The sequence below is a fragment of the Dermacentor variabilis genome, chromosome 2 (assembly GCF_050947875.1).
Source record: "Dermacentor variabilis isolate Ectoservices chromosome 2, ASM5094787v1, whole genome shotgun sequence".
In the NCBI taxonomy this organism is placed as follows: Eukaryota; Metazoa; Arthropoda; class Arachnida; order Ixodida; family Ixodidae; genus Dermacentor; species Dermacentor variabilis.
In genome coordinates, this window is record NC_134569.1 from 192,718,676 (window position 1) to 192,737,424 (window position 18,749).

Consider the following 18,749-nt stretch of genomic DNA (forward strand, 5'->3'; position numbering starts at 1 on the left):
TACATGCGTTAATTAAACGTCACTTCAGGAATATGGTTCGGCGCTGCATTGCTCGTATGCTACTCGTATTCCGTCGACAGACATCGTGACATGAGTTCTGTCGAGATCTTTTTCGCTATATAAACCGTAAATGGAGGAAATCTATCCTTGAATTTGATTTGCTGAGTGATAATCAGGCTGATGAAGGTATGCGAAATCTATTGTCGCTTCATGAACATATTCGCGGTATAAAATATTATGATTATGATGCAATCTATTGCAAATGAGCAAAATATACAGTGTAACAAATTTGTAATTTCTTGTGTTGTTTTCATTGCGCATATCAGACTGAATGTCACTTACGCGAGGGCAATGACGATGGCATGTATAATATGTTTGATGGAAGCATGGCATAATCTCGCGTTCTTTGATTCAGCAAAAAAGTATGTCGATGATTTTAACGTGAGCGCAAGCAGAAATATATGCGCATGAACGTCACCTTCGACTTTAACAACATCCCCGCTCGATTTTACTTCGCTAAGTACAATACCTCTCTCGATATATATTTGTCCTCATTTGGAGGGGACCATTAGAATGGACCTGCTTGTGAATTGCTCACATACATACACATGCATGGGATGTGAAACTCAGTTGTTACCTTATGGCTAGTCCAGAACTTTCGTTGAGAAGTAGGCCAGCTTTTTTCCGGTTGCTTGGCGTCCTTGACGCAGCGTTCGTACCAATAGCGCGTGCGCTCCTGAAGCAAATGCAGCTCCTTGGCCATTCGCTCCTGTCCGAATTGGCGCACCCGTAGCTCGAACCGGCGAGCGAAGTGCTCGTACAAATGCACATCAGCCGAATTCAGCCAACGTATCTGAGCCGCCAGCCGGGAACTTAGGAGATGCCGGTATACACTCTGCAAAAATAATGTTAACGTGGACGTGAACACACCAGCGGCTGTATCACAGCCCATACGATAACTGTAAAAAAATAGCTACTTCCGACCCATCTTCGCTAGACTTATGTTTGTGCTATTAACTTCAGCCGTTTTCTATCTATCTATCTATCTATCTATCTATCTATCTATCTATCTATCTATCTATCTATCTATCTATCTATCTATCTATCTATCTATCTATCTATCTATCTATCTATCAATCTATCAATCTATCTATCTATCTATCTATCTATCTATCTATCTATCTCTTTACCAATGCTCTTACGCCTAGACATTTACTCAAATTTTCGACCAGCTAAGGCAAATAGGTGTGTGTTCGTGATCGTAATGGCGACGTGGTCACTTCACAGTTGTCATTCGAGTTGCACGATCTGACTCGTGCCATCGTCGTCATGCCTTCTAAAAGGACCCAGTAGCCCAAGCTGCCTAAGAGCTCGGGCCCCTAGGTATGCCTTCCTGGTCATGATGCTGTTGTCATTGCATGGTCGTCATTCCCCCGTTAGCATCGGCTCCCGTCATGCTGTTTTAGTCACACTATCGTTGTCATAGTCATGGAGTAGCTGTCACACCACTGTCGTGATGCTGTCATTTCCTTTCCATTGTAGTCACTCCCGAATCGTCACCCTATTATTGTCATTCCGTCATCGTAACGTATCGTCTTCATATATGCTCTGGGATACAGTCGTCGTCAAGGTATTGTTATTAAACAGTCATGGTCATCCCATGTACTTATACGATTTGCATACCATCGTCCTCTTTGTGTCGACGTCATGCGCGAGTTTCCATACCATCGTAATGATGGGGGTAGTGTCGTTTTATTGTTTTCATTCTAACTTCCCCCGCTGAATCTCGTCATGCCATCGTCGTCACGCAGTCGCTGTCAAGCTGACATTTTACTGTCGTTAAAATTTGAATAAAGTCGCCCCATTGTCTTCCTGCCCTCGTTGCCGAACCGCCTTCGTGGTTCCTTCGACATCACTCCTCCTTCGTAATTCTATTAGAAGCTCATTGCGGTCATTCAACGGTGAATATCGTGCCGTTGCCCTGCCGTCTTCTACATTCTATTGTTGCGAGACAATCCCTACCCCGCATGTAGTACCATACATTTGCTGCCGTGCCATCGCAGTCGTGACAACGTCACCGCTCTAGCTTCGTCAGCCGACTCTTGTCATGCCATCATCATCAAGCCATCATCGTCATAGAGGTTTCATGGTACAGCCCAGGTAGCACACAGTCTTGAAAACGTCGTATTAAGGGATTCAACGTCTGAAAAGGATTTTTGACCAAAATCGACGCATCAAAGACGTTCCAAACAAGATAGCTTAAAAACGAGGGGTGAATACGTTTTGATAACGTTGGAAGCCAGACAGCTTAAAAACGAGGGGTGAATACGTTTTGCAAACGACTCAAAACGCCACCGCCATGCCACGGCGCGTCAGCCTCTTTAGCGGCTTCTACAATATTCAACAACCTATCAACGCGATCCAACCTTGCGCAAGGTGGCGATACCGTCGTCAAATCATGTGACCAAGGTGGCCACGTGATTCGTGATGCCGGGCAGCCGGGCGAGCCGGGGCATAGTCGCGTCGTCATGGCGTCGTCACGTCACCGCACTCGCATTGCGCTGTGGTGTGTTTGCGCCTGTTCTGAACGTGCTGCCGCTGCCCTTTGCTATGTAAGTGTTGCAGTGTTTTGCTGTCAAGAAAACGATATTCTGTGATCAGTTTGGGTTGTGCGATATGTTTGTGTGGTTTTAATTTGGAAATCAGTAGTGTTTTCAATTGTTATTTGATCAAGGCGGCCACGTTATTCGTGAAGCCGGGCATAGTTACGTTATCGCACTCGCATGGCACTATGGTCTGTTTGCGACTGTTCTGAATGTGCTGCCGCTGCCCTTTGTCATGTAAGTGTTGCAGTGCTTTGCTGTCAAGAAAACGACATTCTGTGATTAGTTTGGGTTGTGCGATCAGTTTGAGCCGGGCATAATAACGTTATCGCACTTGCATTGCGCTGTGGTATGATAGCGGCTGTTCTGAATGTGCTGCCGCTGCCCTTTGTCATGTAAGTGTTGCAGGGTTTTGCCGTCAAGAAAACGACGTTCTGTGATTAGTTTGGGTTGTGCGATCTGTTTGTGTAGATTAATTTGGAAATCAGTAGTGTTTTCAATTGGAGAGCGCGGAGTGGAGGGCACTAATCAGCTCTTCAAGTTCACTGTCATGTTATGTGAGGCGCCTTTTCACTGACGCTGTAATTAAGGCGTTAAGGGCAGTATAAGGACGAAAGATAGAGGGACGAAATCGTGCCTGTGTCCCTAGCGTCGGGGTCGGCCGCTATGCGTGATCCTAACAAGAAAGCATTTTGCAGAATGCAAAGAAAGGCGGCAAAATTTCTGTCTGTGCGCACCTTGCCGATCTCCGCAATAGAGCCATCATCGTGGTATTTTAGTCTCCCGTTTAGCAAGAGTGTTGCAGACAAGGGAACTGGTTCAAGCAGGCTTTTTTTTAATGATTCACTACTAGTGCGGTATCCCAAAAGGTGAGGTCAAGTGCTCACCCTATTTTCTTCCCTCGCGCTACAGCGCACTGACAGAATTTTGCGTGCACCATACCGTGCTTTTATCGTTTGCGCTTCAGGTTCTCGATTGTGTTTTCGCCCCCTTTACCCACGTGATGGGTATTTCATGGTATTACCGTGTACCACATGTGTCCATATATTGTGTCCAATATATGAAACGGCCAAATTCGATTTTATTTGACGCCTCAAATGGTAGTAATGTATTGAGTCCCTTGTAGCTTTGTGCTTGTTATCAATTTTACTATTTGGCGAATGGATACAGTATGTACGCTGCATAACTCGCTTGTGCATACTGCATACGTGAGTCGAGTATGCCCTTGGTATAAAATAACTTGTATGCTTTAGGTAGTACGATTGTTTGCAGTTTGGGAAATGTGTCGGAATGTACGCTGTGCGCCCTTCACGGTTTACGGCGGCCTGCCGAGTTCGTGCGGGTGCCATGTGTGCGCATGGAGTTCGCGAAGCGCTCTCGCAGTTTTTTTAAATATATATATACATGTGTTCTGTTCGCGCGCTTCGCACAACAGGGCATGTCGCAGTTCTTTGTCCTTGTGCAACACATTTTCCTAGCGTACGTCTGTGCATTATTTGGTACCGGTTTCACACGGGGCTCTTTTAGCCGCTATCCAGTCCGTTACAAATCGAATTTCTCGGTCGTGATGGCTCCTCTGCGCAAGCGACGAGAGTGAGCCAGTCGCATCGATAATTTCGATCCGGATCGGGTTTGATCGCGATCGAGAGTGGTCGTGTGACACCGGTTTTACACATGGCTCCCACATAGGGAACACTTTAAGTTCAATGCTACTGAGTGAAGAGCAAGTGCATATATATGCCAGTGGTGGTATGTGGGCAAGTCTTTCTGGTGATCAAAGCCAATATTTGTGCATTCAAAACATTTCAATTACCAGCGTAGTGCATCAATGTGTCTACTTCGACAAAATAGAGCACCAGTGCAGATATCTGAACATACCTGTCCAGGGCAGCAAGTGTGTCTAGATTGAAACCACTACCAGCATGTGCGGCAGTTCTATTTCCAGCAGCGGGACTGCACAATAATCAGTAGGGTGCTCTCAAGCTGTTTATCTATGAAGCTCTGCCTGGACTGTGTGCCAAATATTTTTGGACGTGAAAGTGGGGGTGAATTGGTAAACATCAGTGGAACTGTGCCTGGACTTTGTGGCAAATGTTTTTGGATGTGAAAGTGTGAGTGAACTGGCAAAGAATTTGCTCTGGGCTACATGTGTTAAACGTTTTTCTCATTCAGAACGCTTTTTTTTTACTTTAGGAGACTGGAGATGTGCGCAAAGTGGGACATGTCAGTATGCTAATTATTGTATTTGCTGGCTTGCAAATTATTCGTTGCAACTTTGTTTTTGCCAGAGAGGTACAACTTTGCCGCTTGTAAAGGGCTTTTTAGATAAAACACTTACTATTTATTATGACCATTGCTTCCTTTGTTACACAAATGCAGCTTCCAGTGCATTCCAGTTTATTTCCATGTTTATGTAAGTTTCTAATATGAGGCTTGCATATTCATTTCTCACGTTCTGGAGTGGCAAGATGCAGCATTACTGTCTCATCGTTCGCTGTACTACACTAGTGTTCACTTAATTGTTACACTGAATCCCCCGTTTAAGTATTCTGTACTAATTTCACTTGATTGCTTTTTTTGTTGTATGGTTATTTTTTTCTCGCCATTACCTTCTTTGATATATCCTAAAGGCAATATTTCCAATTTTGCATTGTTCCCATTTTTTTTTATTTCTGTCACAGGATTGTTTTATGATGGTATGCGGTGGTATTTCTTTTTGTGCTCTTTTCAAGCTTCTAGATGATTGGTAACATTGCTTGGAGGCAGTTACCATGCAATTCATACTCTTGCATTTTTCAGTCTACTTCTTCCATTCGCTCCGATGTCACTTCTGCATAACTCTAGTCCATCTAATAGCACGCGCACTTTACTATGATAAATTAGACACTTTAGTACACTCCAGGTTTTTCTGTTCATTTTTGCATGTGTACTTGGAATTTTATGTGCTAGTGAATGTTCACTTTCGAGTTCATTACGAATCTTTTCTGCGACTTTTGTCATTGTTGATGTACTTTTACTTCTATTTGCATTTCTCACACCGTTTGTTCGAACCTTGCATAAGCATTACATTTTAATAAAGTGTTTTTGCTTTGTCACAATGTTCTCATTTCATGCACTCTTGCCACCTGCCACTCTGGCCACCTGCCAAGACGTGGCCATTTGTTCTTTGCAGGATGTCATTCCCATTGTGGTTGTAAGCATCGTAGCTAACTAAAGGCGGTATTAAGGATTTATTATTCCTAACAGGCTCATTTTCGTGCGACTTGGTAGACGATGCGCCGGCCATGCGGGGAACAGTGCTTGGCACTGCGCCATGGCTCTTACAGTCAACACGGACGCTTCTACTCATCTGGGGCGTGATTGGAGATCGTTGTTCGAAACACCCGATCAGTTTCACCTAACGCGATTGGCCTAGGCCGTGCCAACGGGTGCGGCTGACGACATCTGCGCGGCATAGGCCAGTCGCGTGAGGCGAAACTAAACGCGTGTTTTGAACAACGATGTCTCATCGCGCCCGTCACCCGCGAAAATTAGCTTCAGATGATCGTAAACCTTTCAAGACCGCTTCTAGACCAGCTTTTTGATAACGTCCTAAAAACGTTTAGAAATTGGTTACGAATAGTTTTGGCAAAGGGATTACTTGTGTCTTTCCCAATCCTATTTCTAGACCAGCTTTTCGAATACGTCTTGCAGACCTGTTCTAGATCGTCTCAAGAAAGCAATTAAGCCGGACATTAGCGGAGATATCCGACGTTTTCCCGCCGAAGTTCTCTCATTCGTGTCTTCTTTAACCCGTTTTTATCGTCTTGGATAAACGCTACGAAAACGTTACGTATCTCTTTTGTGCTACCTGGGAGCTGTGGTTACGCCATTCCTGTCATGCGTTAATCCTTACGCTATTGCCATTATACACTACTAGTAACCCGATTGTCTTAATGCCATCATCTTCATGTTATGGTCGTCTTGCGTCGTCGTTATAGAGTCGACCACATGCAGTAGCTCGCATGCCATCGTCATGATGCTGTCGTCCATCGTCATCATTCTGTCTTCCAAATCCAACTGCTGTCACGCTGGCGTCGGCAGAGAATTTCCGTTATAATATTAACGTCATGCCTTCGTCCTCACGCTGTCATTCTACCATGGTTATCACTTCAGTAACTTAATTTCATAGCCCTCATGCCGTCGTCGTTAAACGCCTATAGTTTCCTTTACATGGCGCGATTTTCAGCCAGTGACACAGCGCATTCCGTCGCTCAGCGCCCGCCGCGACGTTGTGGGTTCTCCGCGACTAGATTCCAACAAGTTAGTCGCACCGTCGCTGAGTTGCAGCGATCGGCGCGATGTGGAAGGGACAAGATGTGGCGAAGCAAAGCGCCGTACAAATAGGCATTTTCCTCTTTCACCGGGCGTTTGTAGCTCTGCGGATGACTATTGTGCGCCAATTTTAGTTATGTTTTAATATGGTGTACCCACCAGTACCTGCGGCTTAGAAGCTTCATAAACATGTTTTTTTCTTCCGCTTACAGAATTCGTTTAAAAGGAGACGCTCCACGCTATCCAGGTCGGGAAAAGGACGCCGCTTCAACATAAGGCCCGTACCCACTCGATCGCTACCGTCGTCAACCTCTTCATCGCTTCAAATTGTGCAAGCTGCTTATACATGCCCACTCAATAGTAGCTTGTTCTTCTGCAAAAGCAAACACTCTTCCATGGAGAAAGCTGTGGCTTCCATGGTAGCAAAGAAAGTGGATTGTACTATACAAACCCCCCCCCCCCTCCCCCCCGACGCCGCAGAATCCGCACGCTCATACTAGTGGTGTTGTGCAGCATTTCACTAACCGCATCTGCAAGCTGTCGTAAAGACTCAACGCTTTTAAACGTTAAAAATGGTGTACTTACTCTATTATCGAATGATAATAGGAAAATTCGAATATTTGACTAGTTTCCACATTGAGATTATTTAACTATTTAGACATGGATACTTCGTGAGCAGAGGGAAACTTTGTGCTTCACTGCGACGGAAATCGCGCTGCTGCCAACACATGTGAAAGCTGTCAGCGAAAATTGCTCGGCGACGTGCGTGGCAGAACGATTTCTTTCGCCCCAATCGCGCCATGTGAAACAGCCTTTTGTCGATCCATCGAAATCGTTCCTCGTTCATCATTCCATTTTAATAAATTTGCGTTATTCAATCGTGCTTATGCCACTGTTGGCATGCTATCATAGCCATGGCGTCACCATCAAACAGTAATTATCATGCATCCGCTATCATACCGTCGTCGTCATACCTTAGTAGTCGTTATTTCACAGTATAGACTCTTCATTCCGTTATAGTCATACGGCACCGTCATACACTCGTTAGCATCACATTGCCCTCATGTCGCCGTCACGTCAGGATATCGTCGCCATTATTTAGGAACTAACATCGTAATGTAATCAAGGCGTCATTGTCATACCGGGTTTGTCGCTCTAATGACGTCATTCTGTCTTTGCCAATCCGTTGTCGCCTGTGCGCTGGCATCACACAGTCATCATCATGTCGAGGTGCCCATGAACGACCTATGCAAGCAAGTGCCATACCAAAATGGGACGATACCGCAGTATATCCCATAGAGCCCAAGGTACCATGGTTTGACATTCACCAAATGGATGCTAAATAAACGTGATTTAAGGACCACGGGGTGTTTCTACTCTACTTGAGTGCTAATCGCATTACAATCAACGTATCCGGTTTATAACTTCGGACTATGACTGGAAAATTGTGCTTATAGAAGATGACATCTCCAGAGCTTATACGCCTAATGTGATGAGCCTCCTATACAGCATCGCAAAGCGCTACTAACTTTTTCCTACATACTCAGAATCCAGTCCTCACCACAACAACACATATGCTACAACATTGTCACACAGAGCGACTCAAGCTTACTCTACATAAATAACCCCAACATGATTAGACCTCTTTTTCGTCGATATGAGGAATGCTGTCGTCATTACGAGATTCCGGATGAGCTCCTTCAGGTTGCTAAACGGCCACGGCTACCCCCGTGGTGCCAATTCATACAGTTATGTGATCTGACATTCGTACTTCAAAAGAAAGGGCAGACAAGTTTGTCGCCTTCAATTTACCTTCAGTTACCGGAAACTTCAAAATAAGCCCAGTCCGACTACTCATATCAATAAATCAGCTACTTCAAGTCATAGGAGTTCTTGGTCTTTTCCTTGCTCGTGACCAAACTCGGATGATTTAGCCATGAGCTACGTTGAAACGAACTTCACCTCTCGTTTGTCGGGGTTTGCGACTTTCCTCTGCTACGCAAATCGCCTCGATTTTCTAAATCCAGTCTTTTCTAAATTTTGGGGTATTTTGGTCGTGTGTTCATGCGTTTGCTTTATTTTGTCCCCCCAATTTGTGTAAGCAATTCTTACTCACAATAGATTCATACTATCGTAATACGAATTTATGATGCTATTATGATGTGCCTACATAAAATGAAAGTGTGCAAAAGCAGCATACTTAATAATTAGGGGGAAATTATTAGGTATGAAAAGGATGGGCCCAACCACCCGCTGCTTTTGCGAACGGCTGTGATTATATGCGATTATTCGTTTACAGTTAGTGGTAATCAATAAATATGCAATGGCAATCTGCCCATGCCCTTATGTATTCGTGTATATTTAGCGCTGTTACATTGAAACAGTATTCAGTAATTCCAATTTCTGTTGGACCTGAAGAATACATTCTTTTATGTTATCGTCCTAGGTTACCGGAAGGTAACACATGACGAGTAATTGGAGACGTTGGTAAAGTCTTAGTGTCAGTCGTAGGCCTCTATATCAATGCGTTAGCATTCTTCGGGTACTTCGGTGACTTTCTGTGGGATAATTATCTCTCTTTCTATGTACGATTGTTTGTAACTAATCTTTTTCCCGCCCGCCTTAGTTACAAGGTAATAATACATGGTCAAATGGATAACGCATCGGCGGGCTATGCTGAGGTAACAGGGTTCGAAACCAACACTTGTACGAACTTTTTTTCCGCTCACAATTGAAGAGTGAAATTGTCTGCCAGCGTCTGTTGCTGCTTGTGCAAATGTAGATTCATTTCTTAAATCTTTGTCATTGCACTTGATTTAAACCTCTCCTGCTTGGGCAGCATTGCTGCCTGCAGTATTTTGAAATAAATAAATATAATAAATAAAACTTGTTTGGCTGAGTACGGGGCAATGTGTACACATGTGCTGCACCTCAACAAACCTCTCTCACGCCGATATGGGTCACTGCAGATGCGTGGCGGGCTACGTACCGATGTCCAATAAAGTGTTTCAAGCCGACTTGGAGCACCGGGTTTGTACCATTAGGTGTGTGCGCCTCAACAATGAGGAAAATGATTTCTTAAGTTTCTTCGACGCAAAGCAGAATCGAACCCCGTCATACTTTTTCCTCGAGAACAATAACACGGCGCTTTAGTAGGCTGAACGACAAATGCGCTGTGTTTGTGCCGCATCTAAATGAATGTCTCTCTCGCCAAAGCCTCAGCCAGCTGCGAAATGAATGCACTAGGTATATTCCGCTCTGCAATTAACCACATGCCAACTTTGGCCAGTGTGTATGTACCTCTGGGCGTACCGCAAGGGAGGGAAAAATTCTCAGCGTTTTGCACGCGTAGGTGCGCTGGCTCAGCGCCGATGTTTGCCTGACGCTTTCTTTTGTCAGCGGGTGACATTCTGCAATGCACCCCCGCTTCTGTTCTCTCGATGCGCTTTCAAGGGGCCCCGAGCGGTTACGGCTTTTATTGCGCGCACGATTATAGGGACACTCAAGACGCATTTCTACCGCCACCGTGATGTTCTGTGTCAAGATCAATGACGATAACATTGTCGCGGCGCATCGTATGCTGCATGTGCCAGTGAGAGCATACGATGGTGAGCCGTCGATGGCGGTACAATCGCGGCGCGTGCAAGGGAGAAAAGTGGGCAAGAAGCACGCTGTCGCGCGGAAGATTCCTGGAGGAGAGTAAGAATGAGTGGTATTTCCTACTACTGCGGCTGCTGCGTATGAAGCGGCCGCGACGAGCGGGCCATTGTTGAAAGCGATCTTCATTCGCGCGCAAGTTGCCGCGAGGATGGAGACTGAGTTATATTCTGGTGGCTTATGCCGAGGCCACAGAGGCTCTATCTTGAAAGCGAACTGCGATGAGTGAAGAGTCTAGGTGCGGAGAGGGCTCAAAGGTTCTTGTGTTTATGCTCTCGACGCTTAGTGCGCGATGAAGCGAGAGGCAGCACGAAGGTCAATTCGCTTGCTGCTGCTGACCTGCTTCCTCATTCCAGCGTTTCGCCAGCGAGTGTCGGCGGTCATAGAGTGATATATGCTCATTTTGCCTTGTGCGCGCGTGACACCATGCTTGGTAAGTTAGTTCGTGAACGAACGTTTAGAAGTTCACACAGTCAATTAATTATCAGTGCTTCATAAAGCTGTATAACAATTTGCTATAGGAATCCTTTTCGCTTTTGGGCGAAACTGTGACTTGTGACTGTGACGCACTCAACATTTTTTTCTTCTGGAAGTGGTGCCTTCGGTTGGCTTTTCCTTGTCATTCACCGTAGTATTTCCGTGGTTACGGTGTTGCTCTTAAGAGCCAGAGGTCACGCGTTCGATCATGACCGCGATGGCTTTGTTCTTATGGGAGCGTAGGGGAAAAACACTCGTGTGTTGCGTAATGGGTAGACGGTTAGAATCCCAGGTAGGCAAATTTAAGCGGACCCCCCCCCCCCCTCCACACAGCGACGTGTTTCATAATCAGTTGTGAATTTGGCACTAAAGCTCTGGCTTATAAGAATTCGAGAATATATTTTTTCCACGCAGTCATCGTCTTGTTGTCCTGTTGATGGCGATCATAAATGGCGCGGAACGGAGTGCCAGCTCACAAAGATATATTCCTACTAAAGATAAGTTTGGAGATTCAAGGTTTAGCAACGATATATTCAGTTTTTACCAGAAAAAAACGAAAATTATACGCGATCAGTGCTTGTAAAAGCTGATGAAGAATGGTACCTGAGGAGGAGGCGCAAAAGAAAATGCACATTTCAGGCACTGCAGGAATCCTCGTTACGGGAAGAATTTAGCAAATATCTGGCTGCGTATTATAGTTTGGTGTCTAAAAAGCATTTCGAGATGGACCAATGTCTTTCTCTAAGGGCAGAAATTCCGTATGTACCGCCATTCGTGTCTGGCACAACAGAAACAAACCGACGACGGCGATAGGATATGGACATTCTTTCTGCTGCTGTTAGAAACTTTACTATACCAAAATTGACAGTTGGGCGGGTTGGTTGAGGGTGACGCGCAGAGACTAAAACCTCTTTATTAATAATATTTGAATGGCGAGAGCAGTGTGGGCGGAACCCTCAGTCCAGGGTCCCTAAGATGATTTCGGCAATGTTTCGAGCCCGTTGTGTCACAACTCGGAGGATTCGGGAAGCCCGTCGCGGGGGGCATCGTCCCACAGCTCTTTGTTGCGTAGGGGGTAAAGGAGAGTTGGCAAGGGAGGAAAGAGGTTTGCAGTGCACTCAATCGTGACGTGGAAGATTGTGGGCGAGCTGCCACAGCCAGGGCAACGATCTGCATAACACTGTGGGTAGAATTTATTGAGAGAGACAAGATTTGCAAAAGTTGCGGTTTGTAACTGATGTAATGCCACTGCTTCCTTCGCGCGAGAAGGACGGCGGTGGTGCGGCGTGGGTGCGGCGAATGCGTGTATAATGACGGAGTATGTCTTTGTAACGGAGCAAGGGATCCCCATTCTGAAGTAGTTGCCTCACCACGGCGAGTCGCCCGGAGGGAAATTTCTGGGGCAACCGTATGTGCGTGTTTGTTACCCGGCAGCGAGGTATGACCAAGGGTCCAGAGTAAGTGGATGCGGGGAGGTGTGGTTGGTGTATTTTGCGGGATCTGTTTGAGAATTTGGTGCGCCGCTCTCGGGATGCTATGTCCTGATAGGAACGCCCGGCATGCCTGTTGCGAGTCCGTCAATATATACACTTCCTCAGGAACACGGATGGCGTATCGAATTGCAAGAGCAACACCGAGAATTTCTCCATAAGCGGCATTTGTTCCGCACATTGCAGCAGAGTCTCTCAGGGATTCGGTGTCACCCAAGACTACCGAGGTATAGCCCTCTTGAGTGCGTGATGTGTCCGTGTATAAAGTGTGTGTTTCCGGGATGTTTGCGAGCATGCGGCCAATGCATCGTAACCGGGCTTCGCGCCGCCCTTTGTCATGCTCGGGGTGCATATTACGTGGATATGGATGAATACTTAGTGCTTGGCGTATCGCTGACGACAAGATCGTTGAACGGGTTTCAGACTCAAGGGGTGGGACAGAGTATCCTAGCCGTGTGAGAAGATGGCGGCCAGTAGGAGTGTGTAGGAGGCGCTGGCGGTGGCTGACCCAATGTGCCTATAGCAGCTCGCCTAGTGTGTTATGTGACCCTAAGTTAAGGAGACGGTGTGTGGAAGTATAGTTCGCGAGACCATGGGCCAGCTTCGTCGCTTTGCGAATCATTGCGTCTATGCGAAGTTGTTGCGCTTGGGTCAACCGCTGAAATGGGAGATGGTATGCAAGGCAGCTGATCACGCATGCCTCCACCAAGCGCAGCAGGTCCTCTTCTCGAAGGCCCGAGCGCCTGTTGGAGACCCTCCGGATCATGGCCAGAATTTGCTCAATCTGTATGGATAGAAGGGAAACAGTGTAGTTTGACCTGCCATCCGCTTAGACGTGTAGGCCGAGGATACGAGCACGATTAACCTGTGGTATCGGTGTGCCACCCACAGGCGCAGTGATAGGGGGAGTAGAGGAACGGCTCCGGGGGCGAATGATTATGAGCTCCGACTTTTCCGGAGCACATCTTACGCCGCATTTTCTCGAGTACTCGGAAACTGTATCGATTGCTTACTGCAGTCGGTCCTGGATGGCTCCGTCGGAACCCCATGTCGACCAGATAGTAATGCCGGCCGCATAAATAGCGTGGGCGACATCAGAGATCTGGTCGAGTAGCCGGGGGAACCCTGCGAGCGCGATATTGAATAGAGTAGGGGAAAGAACTGAGACCTGGTGTGTCCCACGCCCTACAAGGCGAATCGTACCGGATCGATGCGGTCCCATTGCTACGGTGGCTGTGCGATATCGAAGAAACGCGTGGATATAGTTGTACATACGAATTCCACAGTGTGAATGTGCAACATTGCGAAGGATGAGGTCATGTTCAACATTATCGAATGCCCCTTTTAGGTCTAAGGCGATGAGTGCTCTCGTTTGGGCGGATGACGGAGGTCCTATGACTTCCTCCCGCAATTGTAAAAGCACATCTTTGGCAGACAGATGAGCCCGATATCCGAATTGAGAGTTAGAAAAGAATGATTTTTCTTCGAGGAAGGGCAGCAGACGCCGCAAGAGTACATGCTCCATGAGCTTACCAATGGAGGATGTTAGGGAACGACAGAAAGCTGAGCTAGTTGGTAAGGATTCATTATGCAAAACAGAAGTGAGGCGTGCAGACAGGACCCAACAGTAGAGAAGTGGACAACACGAACGCCGACTATCAACTGAAGGGAGCACTGAGGCGAAAAATGAAGAATACACAAAACTCATCTGCGCATGCTCACGAATGGTAACACCACGTGTCAGTCGGGTACAGGTGCCGGTCTACGTGATAGATAACTGTTAAGACAGATAATCTCTTCCTTATATGAAGTAATCGAAGGCTGACTCACGCACGCACTTCCACCATTAAAGATATGCCATGCCTCTACCATAAGACGCGTATCTTCATTCTTATGCCTGTACAATATAGCGCATTCATCTAACTCTGGTGTGCAGTTACAATCTCGGCAATGTAGCGAAAGATTAGAAGGTGGCCCACCGGTTAACGACCTTTTATGTTCCATTAGCCTCCGATCTATACACCGTCCCGTTTGTCCTACGTTGAACTGGCCACAGCTAAGGGGAATTTTATACACCACACCCATACGACAGTCAGTAAAACTGTTGTTCTTATTGTGCTTCACTGGACAAATATCTCTTCGTTTTTTGCCTTTTACCCGCTCCTTTTTATTCTGTACAGCAGCACATATCTTACCTAGCTTATTGGGAGCAGTGAAAGCAACATTAACACCATATCTACTTGCAACTTTTTTAAGCCTGTGCAACACTGAATGAATATACGGAATAGCCACTGCTATTTTTTGGCTACTACTGCTTTCGGTAATCACGTCCGTACCTCTCGAAACCGACTTCTTTAATCGCTCAGCCACAGTGGCCACCGCTACACTAGGATAACCTGCTTCTAATAGGCGCCGGACCTGCGCATTAAAACTGGCGCTCATTTTGTGCATGCAGGATCTGGTGAGGGACGACTTAAGGCACGACATGGCAATTCCGCTTTTTACTAATTTAGGATGCTTGGATTGAAAGTTTAGCAACGGCTTCGAATATCTTGGGGAGTACAGCCAACAAACACAGTTTTGTTCGAAGATCAAGGAAATGTCAAGAAACTGAATTACGCGTTGCTGAGGAAATTCCTTGGTAAACTTTAATCCTTCCCCATAAAGTTTAAATTGATCACTTACTGAGGTAGCAGCGGAATCGAATTCCTCCCTATTGCAGAAAATCAGGTAATCATCAACGTACCGAAATATCTTGATAACGCTATCACCTAAGGCTTTCTCTAAGCAGTTGTCAACCTTACTCAGGTAAATGTTGCTAAGAATAGGGGCAACCTTTGAGCCAATACAAATGCCTGATTTCTGCAGAAAAACGCCGTCTCTCCATCCAATCAGCGTTGACTTCAAGTACATTGAAAGAATTTCTAGAAAAGCTGCCGTGGAAACCCCGCATCTGTCAATAAAAGCCGATTTTTGCACTTGTTCTTTAATGCACTCATTAACAGAATTTAGTAACCCATCATGCGGCAAGGAATAATACAGGTCTTCGATATCCATACTAAAAGCAGTACAATCACCAGGATTTTCCTCTCTTAAATACTGAACTAGTGCCTGAGAATTACGTAAGCAAAAGGGGTCTGAAAAAACTAGTGAAGCTAAGCAGTTTTGTAGGTAACTTGCGACACAGACCTGCCACGTCCCTTTCTCTGACACTACAGGACGAAAAGGAATTCCTTGTTTATGGGTCTTGGCCGAGAAAAACAGTTCTAAGGTGAGGGATTTAGCTTTCTTGACATTACAGACAAGCCTATCAAGATTATGTCTTGACAAGAGGTCAACCGCACGTTGCTCAACTACCGAAGGCTTGAGTTTTACTGGCTGTAAATTCTTTTCTATGGCTGAAATCGCTTTTTTCTGAAAACATGTTATCTGGTATAATTACGAAATAACCTTCCTTGTCAGATATTACTGATCGAAGTTTATGCTCCACAAGGTAATCAACTAACGGTCGGACAGGGTCAGGCGTCTTAAAATGAGCATTTGATTGTTTAATGCTAGCAATGCAATCCGAAATACAGCGTGAGCGTTCTTCTTCCGGGACGAACCTGGTTATGGAGCGCGGTATGCTTAAAACGTCAACGGGTTTTATGTCAGGCTTAAAGCAGTGCTTACGACCTAAAGCAAGGGTTTTTCTATGGTTATCACTTACCATGGTGTCTCCAAGAACCAGTACGTTATTAGACGGCGAATTATTAGAAAGGTGTTTCCTCTTACTTTGTTAAAGCTCCGGAAGTTTCATCCTCCAAAGGAAGTCCGCGTGTTGCACGGCTAACTTATCCCACTCGGCATAGGGGCGGTTCCAATGGCGACCGTCTCCCAGGGCCGCGCAACGGACCCGTAAACACTCCTGGTAGAACCTAACTTGGAGCCATGATTCAGCCGAAAGAATAGCTCCAATCCTCCTGGCATGGTCAGTTGATGGTTGAAGTCCGTTGCGTTGAAGACCCATAAACAAGGAATTCCTTTTCGTGCTGTAGTGTCAGAGAAAGGGACGTGGCAGGTCTATGTCGCCAGTTACCTACAGAACTGCTTAGCTTCACTAGTTTTTTCAAACCCCTTTTGATTACGTAATTCTCAGGCACTATTTCAGTATTTGAGAGAGGAAAATCCTGGTGATTGTACAGCTTTTAGTATGGATATCGAAGACCTGTATTATTCCTTGCCGCATGATGGGTTACTAAATTCTGTATATGAGCGCATTAAGGAACAAGTGCAAGAATCGGCTTTATTGACAGATGCGGTGTTTCCACGGCAGCTTTTCCAGAAATTCGTTCATTGTACTTGAAGTCGACGCTGATTGGATGGAGAGATGGTGTTTTTCTGCAGAAATCAGGCATTTGTATTGGCTCAAAGGTTGCCCCTATTCTTAGCAACATTTACCTGAGTAAGGTTGACAACTGCTTAGAGAAAGCCTTAGGCGATAGCATTTTCAAGATATTTCGGTACGTTGATTATTACATGATTTTCTGCAATAGGAAAGAATTCGATTCCGCTACTACCTCAGTAAGTGATCAATTTAAACTTTATGGGGGAGGATTAAAGTTTACCAAGGAATTTCCTCAGTGACGCGTAATTCAGGTTCTTGACATTTCCGTGATCTTCGAGCAAAACCGTGTTTGTTGGCAGTACTCCCCAAGATCTTCGACGCCGTTGCTAAACTTTCAATCCAAGCATTCTAAATTAGTAAAAAACGGCATTGCCATGTCGTGCCTTAAGTCTTCCCTCACCAGATCCTGCATGCACAAAATGAGCGCCAGTTTTAATGCGCAGGTCCGGCGCCTATTAGAAGCAGGTTATCCTTGTGTAGCTGTGGGCACTGTGGCTGAGCGCCTAAAGAAGTCGGTTTTGAGAGGGACGGACGTGATTACAGAATGCAGTAGTAGCAAAAAAATAGTAGTGGGTATTCCGCATATTCATTCAGTGCCGCACATGCTTAAAAAAGTTGCAAGTAGTTATGATGGTAATGTTGCTTTCACTGCTCCCAATAAGCTAGGTAAGATATGTGCTGCCGTACAGAATAAAAAGGAGCGGGTAAAAGGAAGAAAACGAACAGATATTTGTCCAGTGAATCACAATAAGAACAACAGTTTTACTAACTGTCGTATGGGTGTGGTGTATAATATTCCCCTTAGTTGTGGCCAGTTCTACGTAGGGCAAACGGGACGGTGTATAAATCAGAGGCTTATGGAACATAAAAGGTCGTTAACTGCTGGGTCGCCTTCTTATCTTTCGCTACATTGTCGAGATTGTAACTGCACGCCAGAGTTAGATGAATGCGCGATAATGTACAGGCATCAGAATGAAGTTACGCGTCTTATGCTGGTGGCATGGCATATCTTTATTGGTAGTAGTGCGTGTGTGAGTCAGCCTTCGATTACCTTACGTAAAGAAGAGATTAAGTGTCTTAACTGTTATCTCTCACGTAGACAGGCACGTGTACCCGACTGACACGTGGTGTTACCATTCCTGAGCATGCGCAGGTGAGTTTTGTGTCTTCTTCTTTTTTCGCCTCAGTGCTCCCTTCAGTTGATAGTCGGCGTTCGTATTGTCCACTTCTCTGCTCTTGTGTCCTGTCTGCACGCCTCACTTACTTTTTGCATTATGTTAGGGAGATGGGTCGTAAGTTTTCAACCTTAACAGGCTTGCCCGCTTTGGGGATCAGTGTGAGGTTGGCGTGTCGCCATGCTTGGGGAAGCATGCCCTTGCGCCAGCAATCATTGAAAATATGGGTGAGATGGTTAATATCCGCGTCACTGAGGTTAAGAGGGGTGGCGAATCGGATGTGGTCGGCTCCCGGTGCCGTGTTGTGGCTTAGGTCTTGTAGGACCACCCGTACCTCGTCAGATGTGATGTCTGCATCGAGCAATTCGTTCGCATTGCCTATATGAGGATAGTCAGGGTACTACGGCGGCGGGCCTGTGGGTATAAAATGCTTCTCTAGCTCTCTGAGGAGTGTCGAGACATCGTCCCTGTACTCGTGCATTAGGATGTGCAGCTGTTGAAATGTTTATCCCTTTTTTGTGGTGGGATCTGTGAGTGAGCAGAATCGACCACGTTTTTGCTGTGCTCAATGTGCCTGAGAGGAGAAGGCAAAATCCACGACACTTATTCCTCGTCAGGATCTGTGCATACTCCTGAGATTCCCGTG

General features: G+C 45.9%; 1 protein-coding gene across 3 annotated transcripts in view; it reads right to left on the minus strand.

Moving 5' to 3' along the window:
* Positions 1 to 18,749, minus strand: part of LOC142573014 (galactose-3-O-sulfotransferase 4-like) — a 162,466-nt gene that overhangs the window by 16,349 nt on the left and 127,368 nt on the right. For 2 of the 3 annotated variants that reach the window (XM_075682503.1, XM_075682502.1), the window contains one exon: positions 638 to 895. The exons of the other annotated variant lie outside the window; for it this stretch is intronic. In XM_075682503.1, the coding sequence (XP_075538618.1) occupies positions 638 to 895 (258 nt within the window). The remainder of the gene's footprint in view (positions 1 to 637; positions 896 to 18,749) is intronic. 3 annotated transcript variants of the gene reach the window in all.